Source organism: Aplidium turbinatum, chromosome 12, assembly GCF_918807975.1.
Source record: "Aplidium turbinatum chromosome 12, kaAplTurb1.1, whole genome shotgun sequence".
Taxonomy (NCBI): Eukaryota; Metazoa; Chordata; class Ascidiacea; order Aplousobranchia; family Polyclinidae; genus Aplidium; species Aplidium turbinatum.
Genome location: NC_137483.1, coordinates 22,788,289 through 22,805,926, shown reverse-complemented (window position 1 = coordinate 22,805,926; position 17,638 = coordinate 22,788,289). Strand labels below are relative to the sequence as shown.

Sequence of the window (17,638 nt, the reverse complement as noted above, 5' to 3'; positions counted from 1 at the left end):
AACATGGAAAGCCTGCCACCAGTAATGGTGGAGAATTTCGACGGTTTTGTCTGTTATGACACATTTCCTCATACTAACTTATGAAAAATATAAATAATAAGAGAAGATGATAAACACAACTAGTTTTGTTATTCATGGCGTCACGTTGTCATGATGTCACGTTGTCAATCGCACAAGAAAAAATGGTGATGAGAATCTGATAAAAGTGCTGGTAGTTACATAGGCGTAGCCAGGGGGGGGGCGAAAGGGGCCATGGGCCCCCCCCCCAAATTTTCAAAGTTTGGATTCCGAAGTTGAGCCCTTTGTTGAAAATATAATAAAATTTGTAGAAATTAATAACGTTTTCCAAGACATCTGGCTATTAACACCCCAAGGACTTGTTTTAGACACACAGAAAGACACCAATAAATTTTGCAAATCCTAAATCGCGCAAAATTTACTCGATTTACGTTTCTTTTAAATAATTTTGAAAGCAGTAAATAAGGCCTCTCGTCATTTTAATCTATTAAATCTAGAGCTTTTTTAGTAGTATTTACATCATTTTTTCATTTCGAATAGTTAAAAAAACATTAGACAAACTGAAATGAGTGGGCCTCTAACCATTCCTGCCCTTGCAACAATTCGGGGTTGAGGAATGTAATACTACCGAACGTTGACGTAGAGCAGCAGAAGGAAATTGATGAGACACTGTCTTCTACTAATTAACTAAATTGTAACCACAAGTGTTGAGGTCCAATCAGTGGCGTAGCTGCGGAGAGGCGGACCGCCCCGGGCGGCACGTCTGGGGGCGACACTTTCAGACTACGATTTTTGATTTTGATTATAATCTGATAAAAAAAACGCATTTCATTTTCACATGCTTTTTCTTGAAGGGGTGGCAAAATCTGAATCCGCCCCGGCCACATATTCCCTAGCTACGCCACTGGGTTCAATGAAGGCATCTTGCTGATTGACTATTTTGGAACACGAGTGACATTTTGGTTAAGGTGAGGTTAAACAGTAGTTGAAGTCAGAAAGTCCATTTGTGCTGTTGCCACGTGTTGAAATAGGCAAAGCGAAAATAACGCAGCCTTCCTTCAGGATCAGGAGTACAATTGATCGAAAAGAAAGATTTATGGAGCCTGGAGGGTACCCGAATAAATTATAAATTTATATCAGTTCAAGCGATAGTGTCGTCAGAATGGCTATGAGTAAAATTTGTCAGTGATACCAAATTCGTAATATTAATAAACTAAACTTGAAGGCTTAAAATTGAATACCTGAGGGTACTGGACTGCATTGAAGAATGTGACATAAAAATGTACTAATGCGAAACTGCAATCGGTACACCCTCTATCGACTGGACGGTACAGGGAGACAGAAAACAAGGCCCTGTTTGCAACTGCTGATTTTGTTAAACAAAAATGCGAATAATTATTTTCAGTTGCTTTTTTAACCTGGATTTTTAACGGTAATTTTTTTGTTTTCTGAAACACAGCAAATACGGCTGATACAAAAAAAGCAATTGTTAACGGTACACTATGCTTTTTAATATATTTGTTGACACTACTCAAGAGCATGGACTGTGTCTTTGGAAAGACACTTAAAGACATAACTGAAGGTGGACACGAAGATTGGTTTCCTTGCGTACCCGTTCACATCTAAATCTTCAACTACAGGCGTAAGTCTGGATCAGTCTGGATATGACAAAAAAATGAAATGAATTTTGGAAGCTTCCCTTTTGCCATAATAGGACCGCTGAACAGAGAAAAGCGTCACACTATAGATAGAGTATAGATGGTGCCACTTCACACAAGATTGGAAACTACTGCTTTAAAATGACTCACTGCAAGCTTTGTAGTAGCTTGAATAACTGATAGAAGCTAAAGCTTTTTGTTTCTTTTTTTAAATTATAAGCATACTTCAGCCTATGCCAACTACTTTCATTTCCTCAAACTTACTACAAGTACATAATAGGCCTAAGCGGTTTTAGATGCTAAGATTATCAGATTTAAAAAGAGAAGATGTGGTGGGGCAGTTACTTAAGCTTCAATACAATGCTAAACTGTAACAATACGCGTAAGTGCTTGGTTTAAAGGACCAGTGAGGTGTGCTATTCCATAAGGTCTCCAATTTGATCTTAAAGTCTCATTAATGTTGCAAAATGAGTAGGCCTACAACAGAACTAATGAGTTGTCAAACGATAGGTGAACAAGTAAGAGCTTCAACTAATGTTTTACAGTATGTAGGCACACTTCTAATATTTCAGAACAGTTATTTGCAGAGAGTGAGAAAACTAGGGTTTGTCAAATAAGAAAGTTTTGCCTAATACACCTAGCTCGCTGTAAGAAGTTGAATCATTTTTTTTAAATAGATTTTGCTTTTATTTAAAGAGCAAATAAAGTTTTTAGTTTTTGGTATGTTTTTAGCATCGGTATTAAAAGGTAAGTTAATTTAACAAATTAGGCAATTAACTCAAATAATTTTATTAAATACAAATTTGACGTAAAAAAAAAACGTTTCAAGCAAAACAATATTTATATATAGTTAGGTTTAAGTTCAAATCTTTTTGATTTTTAATTAAAAAAGTACAATCTTAAAAAGTACAGCTCTTTCAACAACATAACAGAAATATTGTAAAAAAACAAGTTGGACAAAATTTAAATAATTTTGAGTATCTTACTCCTCGGACTGACGACTAAAAATAAATTACTTATATGACAGTGGTTCTTAAACTGGGGTGCACTTCTCTTGAGGGCGTAAAGATTTTACAAGGAGGAGCGCGAGCGTGGTTGGCTGTTGCACTAGTAGCCTATGCTGCTGTACTGTACAAGTCGTGATCAAAAACTATTGATAACACCTCACCTTGTATCACAGTAATTAACTAGTGACGTGACTTAGTTTTGACTTTAGTTCCCAGCACTTGTTCTTGCGGTTGTTGTTTCATCCATTGTTTGGTAACAACGGCTGTTTGTGACGTTATTTTATATGAAAGTTACTTCTGCATTTGCAAGTGTGAAAACGCAAGATTGTGGTCTACTAAATTATTTGATTGATGCATAATAGAAAATATAAATTACACTTAGCTTAATAAGTAAACAAAACCAGTCAAGTTTGAAAACTTGTATAATTTATTGATAAAGCTTTCGCCACCGTATAGGCGGCTTCTTTAGTATCGCGAAAAGCACAAGTAAATAAAAACAGAACAATTTAAAATTACTTCGCCAGTGAGATCTACTATGAAAACTATTCAAAACAACAATTTTTAACAGTTATAAGCTGCGAAAGCTATCATAGAACTGCTTAAAATAGAGATGTTTTCTTGTTTTAAAATCCAAAACATGTAAAATGTATGCAGTTTGACTTTGGATTTATGACTCAAACAAGAGGAGCATCGCACAATTTTTACAAGCGACGTTAAGGGGATCGCAGCTCAAACAATCTAAGAACCCTGTTCTTAGATATTAGATATGTTCTTAGATATTTGTTGTTCTTAGATGGGTTCTTAGATGGGTTCTTAGATGGGTTCTTAGATGTTGTTCTTTAATGTTCTTAGATGGGTTCTTAGATAAGAACCCATGCCCATGCTATATGACCTCTACTGTCTGACAGTCAGACCTAAACTGTCACATGAAATTTACTTATCAAGATTATTACAACGTTTACTTTGACTTGCAACTCAAGACTTTAAATTAGACAGAAATAAAAACAAACGAGACCATTCAGAACGATACTGCACCAAACAGTATAAAATAATATGAGAAATTTATTAACCCTTTGAAGGTTGGGGAGGGGGCTGTCAATTCAACTTTTTTGTATCAACCGTTGTATCTTTAAAACCACTAAGGCTGCGACTACGAGATTTCTTGACTTTTCCTAACTTTTATTCACCTCTATTGAGCTGAAATTTTGAGTGAATAAACGTTATAAATTGGGAGATAGAAGGCATTTCTCAGCACATCCTCTGAAATATTTTATACTCTATTGTTCAAAATTTTTCCACCAGCTGGATGAAAGTAATTAATTTGGCCCATGTGAAGGGAATTGACTGTATGTAAAATTATGTAAAAAAATTTTAATCACAACATTGCAATGCATGTTCTTCATTACTCTACCAAAAAATAATGTGTAAACTTCACGCTACAATTACAGTCATAAGTCACCTCAACATTTCAACGTCTATGAGCAGTTCTAAAATTCACATAGTTTTAATTTTCGGATATGCTCAGCGTAAATAACTTTACAAAGTAAATCCCAAATTTTGAAACCGTGCCTTAAAAAATAACAGAAATATCACTCATAAAGCATAAGAAGAATCAACATCCCCCCAAAAAAACTGAGCAAGATTCCGGGAGCCCAACCTTCTAAGGGTGAAAATGTAATTAGTTCTGTGTTTCATTTGCACGGATTACGTTTTAACGAAGTTTATTAAAACACTAGAAAGACCAGGAATTGCAATTGCCTAGAACAGTGGTTTTCAACCTTTTTGTTTTGGCGGATCCCTTTTGGTACCTTCGAAGCGGTCGCGGACCCTTAAAAAAATTTATCTGAAATTTTAGTATATTGGTTCTCTTCTCCTATAATGAAATCAAATGTTTCATAAGTTTCGAAGCGACACACTTAGCAGAATTTTCTGAACTCGCAACGCACTTACGCCGATTGATGACATTGACAAAATTATGTTATGAGCATTATGTTGGCACACAGCATCAAAAATCAGTAACCTATATGTTGATTTGATGTTTTTCAATAAATTTTATCAAAAATCGATAAAATTTTGCGACCGTTACAAAGAATTTCTCTCTTTTTTCATTTCTAATCAATATTAATTCTTTATAATCTTTGTCATTGCAAAACTGTGAGTGGTGAGTGACTGCTAAATAACTTTTGCATTTATAAGTTAGGCATTGATCAATAGACTGCTGTCTCAAAAGAATTAAGTTGAACAAAGCCGTATTACAAAATTAATTCATGTATATGACATTTTTTTAGTTAGGAAGCCTAATCTTTGTGCAATGTCCTTTGAAAGTTCAAAGGACATCGCACGTTCGTTGGGAAGTAAATTTTGAAAACCACGGTGATACACAAATAAAGCACAACCAATCAATTTTTAAATTTCGTAATTTATCAATCATGCTGCAAACTCGGAAACTTTCACTAGCCCCTTGAAATCGCTTCGCGGACCCCTTGCGGTTCGCAGACCCCGGTTGAGAACCACTGGTCTAAAAGAACCTAGTACGTCATTTGACGCGTGCAGTTTGCGGAAGCTTGCATGCATTGCGCTTTATATCTTAGAAAGCAAACCTTGCACTTTTAAAAGTTATAACATTGTTATAAATCACGTGAAAACTCACAAACATGTCTACAATTATTGCAGCATACACGACAAGCATTGTTTACTGCATCATATTTGTGACATACAGAAAAACAGAAAGGTCGTTGTTCTATTTTTGCATTTTTTGTTTGTCGCATCCAGGCTTACACCCGATGGATGAAGATTTAGATTAAGTGGAGGAAAGGCAAAGAAGTCATTCTTCGTGTCAACCTTCAGACATGCCTAAGTATCCTGCCAAAGACACAGCCTCATGCTCTTGAGCGAGCGCTTAACCGGTGCCCTTTCGAACGTCGTTCCAGGGCTCTCACCACTCGGCAATGCAGCCGACTATGCAGCCGACTATTTTTGCATGATTTAGCAGAACATAACTCCGATTTGCATGATTTAGCAGATAATAACTCCGATATTATCAACACGCATAAAAATTATATTTTAAATAAATGGTTTCATCACATTAAATCAAAAGCTGCAAGCCTGATTTTATGCTGATGTACTGCCACGATTTCCAACAATGTATCGATACACAAGTGAAGAACTACATCACCTTTCAAGTAAATTACAACAGTTCTACAAAACAAATACAAAGAAAAACGCAATTTACTTTACAGTGTGTTGCAATAAGTCTACATTGATACAAGGTCCAAAGGAATAAAGTGTGAATGGGCATGGTCAGTGGCTCCGAGAGGGGGGGGGAAGTCGGGCCAGTTTCCCCCCTAGTAAAACATTGTAAAGGAAAAACGAGTAGTTTTTCGTTTTTGCACTGTTGAAAGGGGCCCATTTTTAGTACTAAAGTAAAAATGTACCAACTAAATAATCAACAAATTCTTAAATGTAGTGCGTAATTCCAAGTATTTCTCAATCATTGTAAATGTCACTCTCGATGCTTCTCATCAAGAACAAATCATTTTCGTGTTAAGGTAGGCGATGTTGAACAAGCTGAAATGATTTCTGTATCACTGAACGGTTTCGATTGTATTGATAGTTTCAACTTGAAAATTGGCGCTGTTTTAGCTAAGCGGGAACTATTTTTGCTCGACAACTGAACCTTAACATCAAAATCTGCGTTGGCCAGGCATAGGATGTTGTATCCAACATAAGTTATCTGGGAAAGTTAAAGGTATCATTCCAAGCACGATTAAAAGAAGTAAATCCTGTATATTTTTTGTTTATGGATGTTGTTGCTTAAATCTAGTTGGAATTCATAATGTTGCCTACAGACAGCGTTGTTCAAATGTCTTATCATTTTTGGAGTAGGCCTAATTGATTATCTGTAAGCTTGTGGCATCTTTAAAGTTATAGCTCAGTCAGAGTAAATTTCTAAAAAATCTAAAGAAAGCTGTCTCATCAACTTGCAAAGAAAATTGACCTCGAGAGGGTAATCAAGGCGTGGTGCAGTCAAACCCAATGCTTTACATCATCCTTTTGCAGTTGAAGCTCTAAAGACGTTTCTTAAATGCATCAAGTTGGAACCAACAAAAGCTTGATCGGAAGCTGAGTCATTGCTAAAGTAGCCTACAACTAGCAGTTTTAAATTTGTGACTGCTTTGCATTATGTGGATTACGGTCCTAAACAAGATTCACTGATGAATTTAATGAAATTAAAGGAAGATGTAATCTAAGTATAAGAAAGCTGAGAAGAGTAGTCTACTACTCGCAAGCTAAAGTTGCAGTGGCAATTATAAATTTAAAACAAAATGACTTTGTTTTCCTGAGGACAGAACGCTTTTATAACTCCACTTAACTAGCTGAATCATTCGAAGGAAATGTATTCTACCGTACTTTGCAAATGATTCGATAGTTGTTGGAATTGACAAATGTATGAACAAACTTAAACATATCGACGATGAGTTTGAAGTTCCATGAAAATTTCATCTTGTGTCTGTTGTGCAGTTGCGGGCAAGTGGGACAAATTTAAACCATTTGTAGGCTACAACAATGACATTTTTCAAGACATTTTGGATGAGTTGGTACTTTTGACAGAAAGCCACACATCAAACTTCAGCTGCAAACCAGAACGAACCTCCCCATAATCTTTGCACAAGGAATCATTGATTGCAACTTTCGAAAGGTTTTTCCCCGTTTTTCCAAACAGTTTTGTTATGATTTTTTTTTTGTGTTCCGGTAGCTAGGCTACCTCCAACGGTTGTGCTTTGAGAACGTGGTTTTAGCAATTACTGAAATCTGTAAAGAATTGTTTGCGCTCCAGCAGGCCTAATAGCCTATGACTCAAAACCGATTGAAAAGCCTAACTATACATGTTGTGCATCAATTCAGACGTCGCAAAATTTTATCATTTGATGCTGTGATCCGTAGCTTTGCATTGCAAAAAGTCCAGAAAGGGTTGAATTAAATCAGGGATGTCCAAAGTCCGGCCCGCGGGCCAACTCCGGCCCACGAGACGTTTTTGTACGGCCCGCACCTGTTGTTGTACAGTGTGTTATTTTTGGTCTGTAGACACACAAAAATCATATAAATTCAATTTGCCGTTTTCAGAAAAATTATTGTGGCTGTTGGCCCGCGAACACTTATTATCAAATCTGGCTCGCGTGAGAAAAAGTTTGGACACTCCTGAATTAAATGCTTGGTTGAACTATTTTCATTGCCTGTCGGCCTATTGTGTGTTTACAAAGCTTTCTAGACAAAATAGTTTGCCTCAATGGCATTTTTGCTGCAAGTGTAATCCAGTGATTATACTGTATATTGATGATTTTTACATTGAACGAAGTTCTTTTCATGCTGAGAAAAGTAGGCTAATTTCAGTTGAACACGAACATGCAATGCAATATTTGCTAAAAAATATTATAGGGCCCATTTTTCGTGTTGTTTCCCGACCAGTGCTGACTTCTCTCGGAGGCCCTGGGCATGGTTGAAGAATCTACGCTACAAGGGTCGAGAGTTGCAGATGACATGGGAGTAACAAAACAGACTAAGTGGTTGATCGAATCAATTTTTATAATATGTTAATGGTGGCTGTGATTTCATGCAGCCATTTGTTTTCAGCGATGTCTAATTATTGTTTGTTGGTTGTTTGGAGAAAGTAATGACAAAGCAGTTTGCCATGGCTGACTTCGTTTTCAGTTCTATGTTATGGAACTTTGCATAAAGTTTCAATAACATTGCTTCATGTAAGCCTATCTCTAATATTTCACAACAGTTATATGTAAAATTTAGGACAACTAAGGCTTGCTAAAAGTCCTAGTTTTGCCTGAAACAAATGACTTGTTCTTTTATGAGTTGAATCAATAAATGGTTTTACAACATAGATATTGCATTTGCGGTGGCAGAAAATGTGGTTGTTATTCTTTAACTTGTTGTTAGGATCGACATTAAAAGGTAAGATACTTTAACAATTTAACTTTAAACTTTTTACAGGGGTTAATTGTTAAATAATAATTAGCTAAATGTGAATTATACTTGTTTATGCATTGTTTAATCTTTTAAATTCATCATCAGTTTTGCTTTAAAAATTGTAAAGGTTTAACACACCGTGGCTGGGTCGCAAGCCATGTGCTACAGTTATTGCAAAAGCTAACTAACTACGTGATGAATTTAATTTTTTTTTTGACTTTTGCCCTTCTTTTTATTTTCTTAATATTGCTTTCTTCAGCCTTAGAGCCAGTCGAATGATAGAACATTGTTTCTATAAATTAAAGACATTGCAAGTCCAAGTTGCTCGTCATTTTGAATCGCTAGGCTAGCTGTTCTTGGTAGTAAATCAGCAGTTTATGAAAACATAGATCACTATTGTCTTCATGTGTCATTGCAATGTCTTATTTGTTTCATTATAAAGGCGTGAGTACATAACCAAACATAATTTTTCCACTTGCCAACAAACTCTATCAAAATATTGTTTTTATACAAACATTATGGGGACTTAATAGGTTAATAAATGTAGACTAGAGTTCAGTAATTTTATGATGCTCTAGTCTACACTAGTAGAGCGAAATGCATATGCCATAAATAGGGCTTTGCTGATTCTCCATGCATTTTTAATAAAAAAAATACTGAACTGATACTTGATGGAGAATCGCTGGTCTGCTGCTTCGTAGTCAGGAGATCTCCTATCCTTAATGGAACTCAACAAATGTAAATTATTTGTTTACGCTATAAATAGTATGCTCTTGAAGCTCATTTCAAACTACTTGTGAAATGATCGGGTTGGTTCTTTTTGTCGCTTTTCACAAATTAACACGAACCTGAAAAAATTAGTTATTCATGGTCTTCTCACAGCAAGTGAGGGTTACAAAGAAAAGCCAGGAGTCAAAACGCAGATGAATTTAAGTATCGCAAAACTAAAAACTCAAACTTGATGTTGAACTAAAATAACCACTAGAGTGCATCAAACTCTTTATAAAAAAAATTTCTCATGGCAGTATATTAAAGTTGTACTATCCCTAGAAAAATCAATTGTGTAAAATATTACAAAATTTGGATGAACTCTACCGGGTCCACATCAAGTTTGAAAAAACAAATAATGGGATCATTCCACATGAAAACAGCCAATATGAAGATATATCGAAAATGATCTCTCAGATTTTGCGAAAGGTTTTCTATGCCTTTTGACTACCAAAGGAAAGAACCTTTTAGATCAATATCTCAAAGGGTTTATTCATGGCGGCCATTTGAAGGGTTTATTCATGGCGGCCATTTGAAGGCCATTCAAAGGGTTTATTCATGGCGGCCAGTACCACCCTCATTTTTGACGTGAACGAGCAGCGTATCGCAATTTTTGCCATTTTCAGAGCCCCATAACTTCTATTGTAAATGTAATGGAAAACTAAAAATTGCTGTGCCGGTTCACTATAATCTATTCTACACAATTCAACAATAAAAAACAACATTTCTTGATGCATGGATGTAAGGTGGGTCATCAAAATCCTAATTTCTTGTCCATTAAAAGTGTTTTTATATCAATTATCGAATGCTTCTAACACCCAAACCAATCAAAATTTTTGTCAAAACATGATTGTTTGAAATATTTGGAAATTTTAATTTTGTAAAATTGAGTTTGATATTTGTGGTGCTAGGCTATTATTATCAGAGATCTTGTGACTCTACCCAGTGATCGATTTCGAGTAATGAGTAGTAGGCTACCAAATTTAAGTCATAACTCATAAGTTAAGTAGACAAGCGGAAACAGACATTGCAGTCGGCTGCAGCGTGGGTCAGGTGTACGTCGGAAGGCGTACACCGATGCATAGGGCTCAAGTCCGCTTTCCCGCAATGCAGGATAAAGATAATAAAACAAACAAACAAACAAACTCTGAAAACTCTACCATGCAGAAATGGCCCTTTTTTACCCCTTTGTTTAAAGCTCCAAATGACCGTGTGGGCATTGTATGGTCATATGGTCGTCCAACTACCTGTTGCAGAGTAGCCTACAACAAGACTAAAGTATTTTATTTACTTCTAGACAATGGACACTTTCATCATTGTTACCCAACATTACAACGTAATATAGTAGAGAGAGAAAACAGATGAAGAAACATGGATCTTCAAAAAAATTTGAGGTAGCTATTTGTCTTAACCATTGAATACTGAATTAAGTTAGACGTGTCCCCTCAATGTTCATGTTGCTTTGAACTGATCGGCAAACTTATTAAGTAGCACGAATCAGTGATCATGCACAAGCTTTAAAATAGTCCAATTTTTGTTTTATGTTGTGTAACATAGTAAATGCATAATACACTGTGTTCATTTACCAGCCTATTCCATACTATCGTCTAGCAGTGAATAAAATACTTTAGTTTTGTGTTACTCTGCAACGGGTAGTTGGGACAACCATATGACCATAAAATATCCACATGGTCATTTGGAGCTCTAAACAAAGGGGTAAAAAAGGGCCATTTCTGCCTGGTAGGGTTTTCAGACCCTCATAAAATCTTTGTTAATGGCACCACAACTCTCAAATTCAATTTTGCAAAAGCAAAGTTTCTAAATATTTCAAATAATCATGTTTTAGACAAATATTCTGATTAGTTTGAGTGTAAAAAGCATTCGAAAATTGATAACATTTGTACGGGGAAGAAATTAGGATTTTGATGACCCACATAACACTCATGCACTAAGAAATATTGCTTTTTATTGTTGAATTATGTAGCATACTTTATAATGAACTAGCACAGCAATTTTTAGTCTTTCATTACATTTACAATAGAAGTTGTGAGGCTCTAAAAATAGCAAAAATTGCGATACGCTGCTCGTTCACGTCAAAAATGAGGGTGGTACTCGAAATTCAAATAGCTGCCAGGGACAAACCCTTTAAGATATTGATCTAAAACTTTGGATTATTTCGTTTGGTAGCCTAAAGCATAGTATGACAACCTTTCAACAAATTTTAAGAAATATCGTATTTGAGATATCTTCATATTGGCTGTTTTTATATGGAATGACCTTGTTTATCGTTTTTCAACCTCGATGTGGGCCCGGTAGAGTTCATCTGAATTTTGTAATATTTACGTAATTGATTTTTTCTAGGGTAGTACTGTAATGTTTCGTGTAATGTTTCGCGCTAGCCTTTACGTCTGACTATTTCGGACGAACTCTCAAAGACGAACAGATAACTTTATTTGAATCTCAAACATAAATTTCAACATAAACTGGTAACGTAAACGCCCACATAGCTGCGGCACTGAAACGATTGACTTGCTATTTCCAACTCGAGTTGTAGAATCTGCCGCAACGCTGCCAGGAAAGCGTATTTAACAGCGGCCAATCAAGAGGTCATGGAAAACGCGCAAGGCAAAATGTGAAACACGAGGTACAAACTTAAAAGGCAAGTTCTCAAATAAATTAAAAGTTTAACGGCACGTTTCCAATATTACATCCCCCTTTGTCTGAAGAAAGAAAACTATTTCACAATACACAAACAGATTAAAATGAACTTATGAAGAGTGGTACACTGCCAGATACACATGAAATAACGAAATCACATCTACTACACAATTTACTTTCAAAAAACTTAGGTGAACAGCAAGTGTTAATTTATAGCACGTATACTTTCGTTGTTAGCATTTCATTTAACTCGAACAAAGCATTTCTGCAGTTGATTCTGCTTTTACTGTGGAATTTGACTAAGAATGAAGTTGTCTTTGAAACAATGATTTCACTAAAATAAGGGGATTACATTGTTTTCTGCAATCAAAACAATCCATTATAACATATTGCAAAACAAAAATAGCAAGTTAAAAGCTTTAACAAACAAACAGCACAAAAGTAAATCCACTTTCCTTTAACTTTTCATCAGCAGCGCAACGTTTCCATCAGCAACAACTTTTTCATCAGCAGCAACTTTTTCATCAGCGGCAGCATTTTCATCAGCTGCAAGTTGCTGCATTTCTCGACATTTAACTTCGGGTGTAATGGACTGCTAAACGTTCGGTGATTAGTTTTCCAACTATCACAAAAATTCGCAAATTCGAACTTTAACTCGACCATCCTCCTCCACTTTTTAAAATTCTTCTCAACATTTCCTTGTTGAAAGTTCATTGCTGTCTTTGTTGCGTGCGTCGAATCCATCTGACACCATGTAATGTCCGTGGACTTCGACAAGTTCGAATCCAACTTCTGACACCATGTAATGTTTCGTGGACTTCGACAACTTCGAATCCACTTCTAATACCATGTAATGTTTCGTGGACTTCGACAACTTCGAATCCACTTCTGACACCATGTAATGTTTCGCGCTAGCCTTTACGTCTGACTATTTCGGACGAACTCCCAAAGACGAACAGATAACTTTATTTGAATCTCAAACATAAATTGGCAATGTACACGCCCACATAGCTGCGGCACTAACGATTGACTTGGACAACTAGTTGAACTCGAATTGGAGAATCTGCCGCAACGCTGCCAGGAAAGCGTATTTAACAGCGGCCAATCAAGAGGTCATGGAAAACGCGCAAGGGAAAATGTGAAACACGAGGTACAAACTTAAAAGGCAAGTTCTCAAATAAATTAAAAGTTTAACGGCACGTTTCCAATATTACAGTACAACTTTAATATACTTGCCTTGCCTTCAATCGCACTGCAGTATATAACCTGGTGAAATTTTATTTTGTATGTTATTCGCTCTGAGGATGCGCATTGTCATGGTCCGCGAAACGTCAGTGAAGCAATAAACCATCTTGTTTGCTGTTAATTTTACTTTCAATTTCATCAGATGAACGTAGCAACTAGTGCTACAAACGATAATTGTCCTGATGAACACCCAAACTTTTCAGTATTCACTTTAATGTACTGGTATAAAAAAAAATTCATGGAGGGTTTGTAATCACTTACTGAGTTTTCAGCAGAGGTGTGCGTAGTCAGGTTTTAAGAGCTCTTGTTCCGCTGCAACTCCGAAGTGTAGCCTACGTCTCCAATTACACTCCTGCTCCAAATGTTTTGGAAATATTGATTTCAAACTCTAATTCGACTCCAAAAGCAAAACATAAACCACGACCCAGAATTTGATGGCCTACGTATAACAGTAATGCCTTCGCGATTCAGTGTTATGAAAAGGAAAGCATATGTTTGAATGAACTTATTACTGCTTACAAAATAAAACCATAGGAGCATACAAAAATAACAACTGCGTAAAGAACAGCATAAAAGTTTGCACGCTAAAAGAATCTACTGGAAAAACAATCAGATTCCACTTCCAGTCCGGCTCCTGTTTTCGCCAAGAATTTCAGACTCAGGTTCCACTTCAACTCCCGCAGAAAACCGAGGTTCTTCTAAATACTCCAAAATTCCGGTTCTTTGCACCTCTGGTTCTCAGACTTATATGTTACTTTGTTATTTAAGTTTCAAAGTAGCAACGTAATAGCTTTGTTGCGTGAATATCACGCTGACGACTATGCGACAAAAGAACATAACTATCACGTTTTTTTAAAACACATGCTACACATACACGTGGAAAATTGTGGTTGCCATATACCGTAATTTAATTTCCGTGAGATCTGATAGGATTTTGTTGGCTGAAGGGATATCACTTTTTCTGTGATAAACCTCAACAGTTCTTGCTTTGCATCTTCTTTTACAAGATTTCTTGTTACCGCTCGTATTATTTTTCAAATTGCTGTATGGCAACATTTGCCTTGTTATCACATTCTTCTCATGGCAACATCTGCCTTGTTATCACATTCTTCTCATGGCAACATTTGTCTTGCTATCACATTCTTGCGGCAGAAAAGTTTTTGCTTGTTCCATGTGTTTCTATTGGTTTAATTTAAATGATATACAGCTCGCTGGACGCTAGGGCGGCCTAGCGTACCATAAAGTTTTACCTAGGCCGCCGCGTGAATGTGTAAAAACGGTTACGTTTATGTTTTATTCGAATAAACACGAGTCATTCACACCGTGCTCAGCTTTGTTTTGTGAGAGAACGAGCCTTCTTTGTTACGTAACAAAAGTCTTCACATTTATCCATTAGAGGTTATTATATTTAATTCGTAAGAAAGACAATCACCTTATCTTGACAAGAAAATAGTTTACAGATTTGTCAGTTCTGCAATTTTCCTATGGAGTTAGCCTAGTTTTGTCTCCTCGGAAATTTTCTAGCAGTTGCGGTTTATTGGTCGATTTGTTTGGTTTCGTTTCGAAGCGACTTTCATAGAATAAATAAATATCTCTTTTGCTTGTTACTATTTGTTTTTGATGTTTTACTTTGAGCGAAATTGACTGGGGCGCCATGAGTGGCTGTAAATTTTTGATACGCTTTATCAAAATTGAAACTTTGCGAATAGTTGTTACTGCGCAATAGTTGTTACACCGTTTTCCGGATTTTTGCATAATTGTTTCAAATTCCGTCAGCTTATCACATTTTTTAATGTAGTTTTTTATTTCCATATTTCTAGTGAGGCTACAACTTGCGTCAAAAGCGCACAAATTTGTATTTTTGTTAGATAGTTTCAGTTTGACATGTTTGTTTTATTTTAGGAACAGTTTCACTTCCAACCATCGAAACAAACCTTCCATCACCAACCAATACACTAGCGACTGGTTATCTTGGTCTTATTGTGACAGCTCAGTTTGAGAAAGAAAATCTTAAAAGTTATCAATGGATAAACACGTATGCAGACAACAGCGACGTTTCACAGTTTCACGTCCAAGGTGCCGGATGCGTGCCAAGACAATCAATCAATGAAAACATCACTTGTGCTGAGAACAATGGAGTGATCACTTCTAACTTGACTTATCTTCAACCACTGACAACTAACCTGGATCTTAGTGTTCGAAGTGGTAATCCGAATGGTGGCGATATCTCTAACCTGCAAGTTGTGGTTGCCCTTCCATCTGAAATTATTATTCAAAGTAAGTTTATGCATTATTGCATTAGTTTTACATTGAAGTGATGACAGTTAGTGTCAATTCATGCCAATGTTGCAAGTGTTGAGATCACTGTAAAAGCTTTGTTTTAGACTGGCGGAATTGATTGTGTGACATGATTCAAATAAATAACAATTTAAATGAACATGAATAGCTTTCATGATATTGCTACGGTGCCAATCGTAATCAGTCTTCCTTTCTTCCACTTATAACTTTTTAAGGTGTTTATTTATTTCATCAATATGCTATATTATATTGCTAAATATTCATAAATTAATCATTATCATATCTTTTAATGAGCAGTGTTTTTTAATTACAAAGACCATTTTTTCAATGTCCAGTTTGTTTTGCTTACCAAGCAAAATTTAAATTTTATTATTATCAAAATATATTAATATTTAGTTCGCATAGTTTATTTACATTTTAGATATTATTTTATGATATTTTGTTTAATTTGTGTCGTTCATGTGTGGCTTGTTCAAATGAATGGAATGAAACCATTCAAGTTAATTGTAGTAAAACTAATTTTTAACCAATTTATGTTTGGTGCCGTACTTCACTCAGCAAATGAATCTTTTGCAGAAAGCCAAGTCAAATCTACCTTATACAATTTTGGTAAAGAGGTCACTTTCTTCAACCACAGACATATACAACCAAGCAACCACACGGCATTTAACATAATCCATTAAAACAGTTATTTTTTTGTTACTTGATAAGGGCTAACGTGTGTATGGCCGAAAACGTTTGTAGCTTATAGTTTATGTTCAATTTTAATGGATTATGTTAAATGCCGTGTGGTTGCTTGGTTGTATATGTCTGTGAAATCTACCTTAGTCGACAAAACAACTACGATGTATTCAGCCCATTTGTTTTAAAAACAATAATAGACACTTGTTTAGCCAAGCTTATAAATAAAGCATTCATAATCTTGCGTTTAAGTTCTTAAACCTTCGTTCAACTGCACGGGTATAATCAGGGCCCACAAAAGGAGGGGACAACTGGTGCATTACCCGGGGCCCGGTGAGTTCAAGGGGGCCGGACAAAATGTCTAAATTCACGCGCTAAAAAGGTTGATTTCAACGATTTTGCATGAAATATTGTTTTTATATTAGTTCCGTGTTTTGATTGGGCCCCCTCATGAGTATGCCTTTTTTTAAACTACAGAATTTTCAATTTATTGAGTTCAGGGGGCCCAAAAAAATGTGTAAATTTGCCTGCTAAGGTCGATTTTGCATAAAATATTGTTTTTTATATTAGTTTCGTATTTCGATTGGCCCATCATGAGCATTCCTTTTTTGAAACTACAGAAATTTTCAATTTTTTAGGTTCAGGGGGGCCAGGCAAAATGTTCAAATTTGCCTGCTAAGGTCGATTTCGTATGAAAAATTGTTTTTAATGTTTGTTTCATATTTCGATTGACCTATCATGGGCATTCCATCCATTTTTCTGACATCTTGTCAATTTATGACACTTAAGCAAGCAGTGACAGTTATGTGTAGGCTAATCATGTTGAACTGGTACTGTACAATTTTAGTTGTATATAATCTTGTTTAGTGTGATATTTTATGAGTTTAGAAATTACTAAAAAGTATTGAAATATTATTATAATTGCTGATCACTGTCACTTTTTCAGTACAAAAATGTTCAAGTGTTTTTTTTGTATCGATTATACTGAAATCATGACACTTCCCTGATATACAATAAGCCTACAGTATTTTTGAGTTTTTAGGATTTGTTGAATCCTTTTACTACATTGGTATGCAAGCAAGTTTCATAAAGGCCGTGCTGGAAATTAATTTTTGTCCTTTAGCAGGGCGAAATGTCATAACAGTCTAACAGAAATCGAAAAAAAAATTAAAAGATTAGTGAAAGTGTGATTTTTGAGTAAAAAATCACAGGTCTTCACTTCTGTTGAAGACGAAGCAGCCTCCAGTTACTTTTAACTTTAGACAGAATCAGAAGTGTCCTTGTTGCAGTGCCACTTACTTTTTCCAGCACTGCAGAAAGGTGCTG

At 35.8% G+C, this 17,638-nt stretch overlaps 1 protein-coding gene across 1 annotated transcript in view; it reads left to right on the top strand.

Annotated features, from left to right (window-relative positions):
• Positions 1 to 17,638, top strand: part of LOC145780693 (uncharacterized) — a 33,829-nt gene that overhangs the window by 1,680 nt on the left and 14,511 nt on the right. The window contains exon 2 of the mRNA XM_082592314.1: positions 15,236 to 15,610. Within this exon, the coding sequence (XP_082448440.1) occupies positions 15,236 to 15,610 (375 nt within the window). The remainder of the gene's footprint in view (positions 1 to 15,235; positions 15,611 to 17,638) is intronic.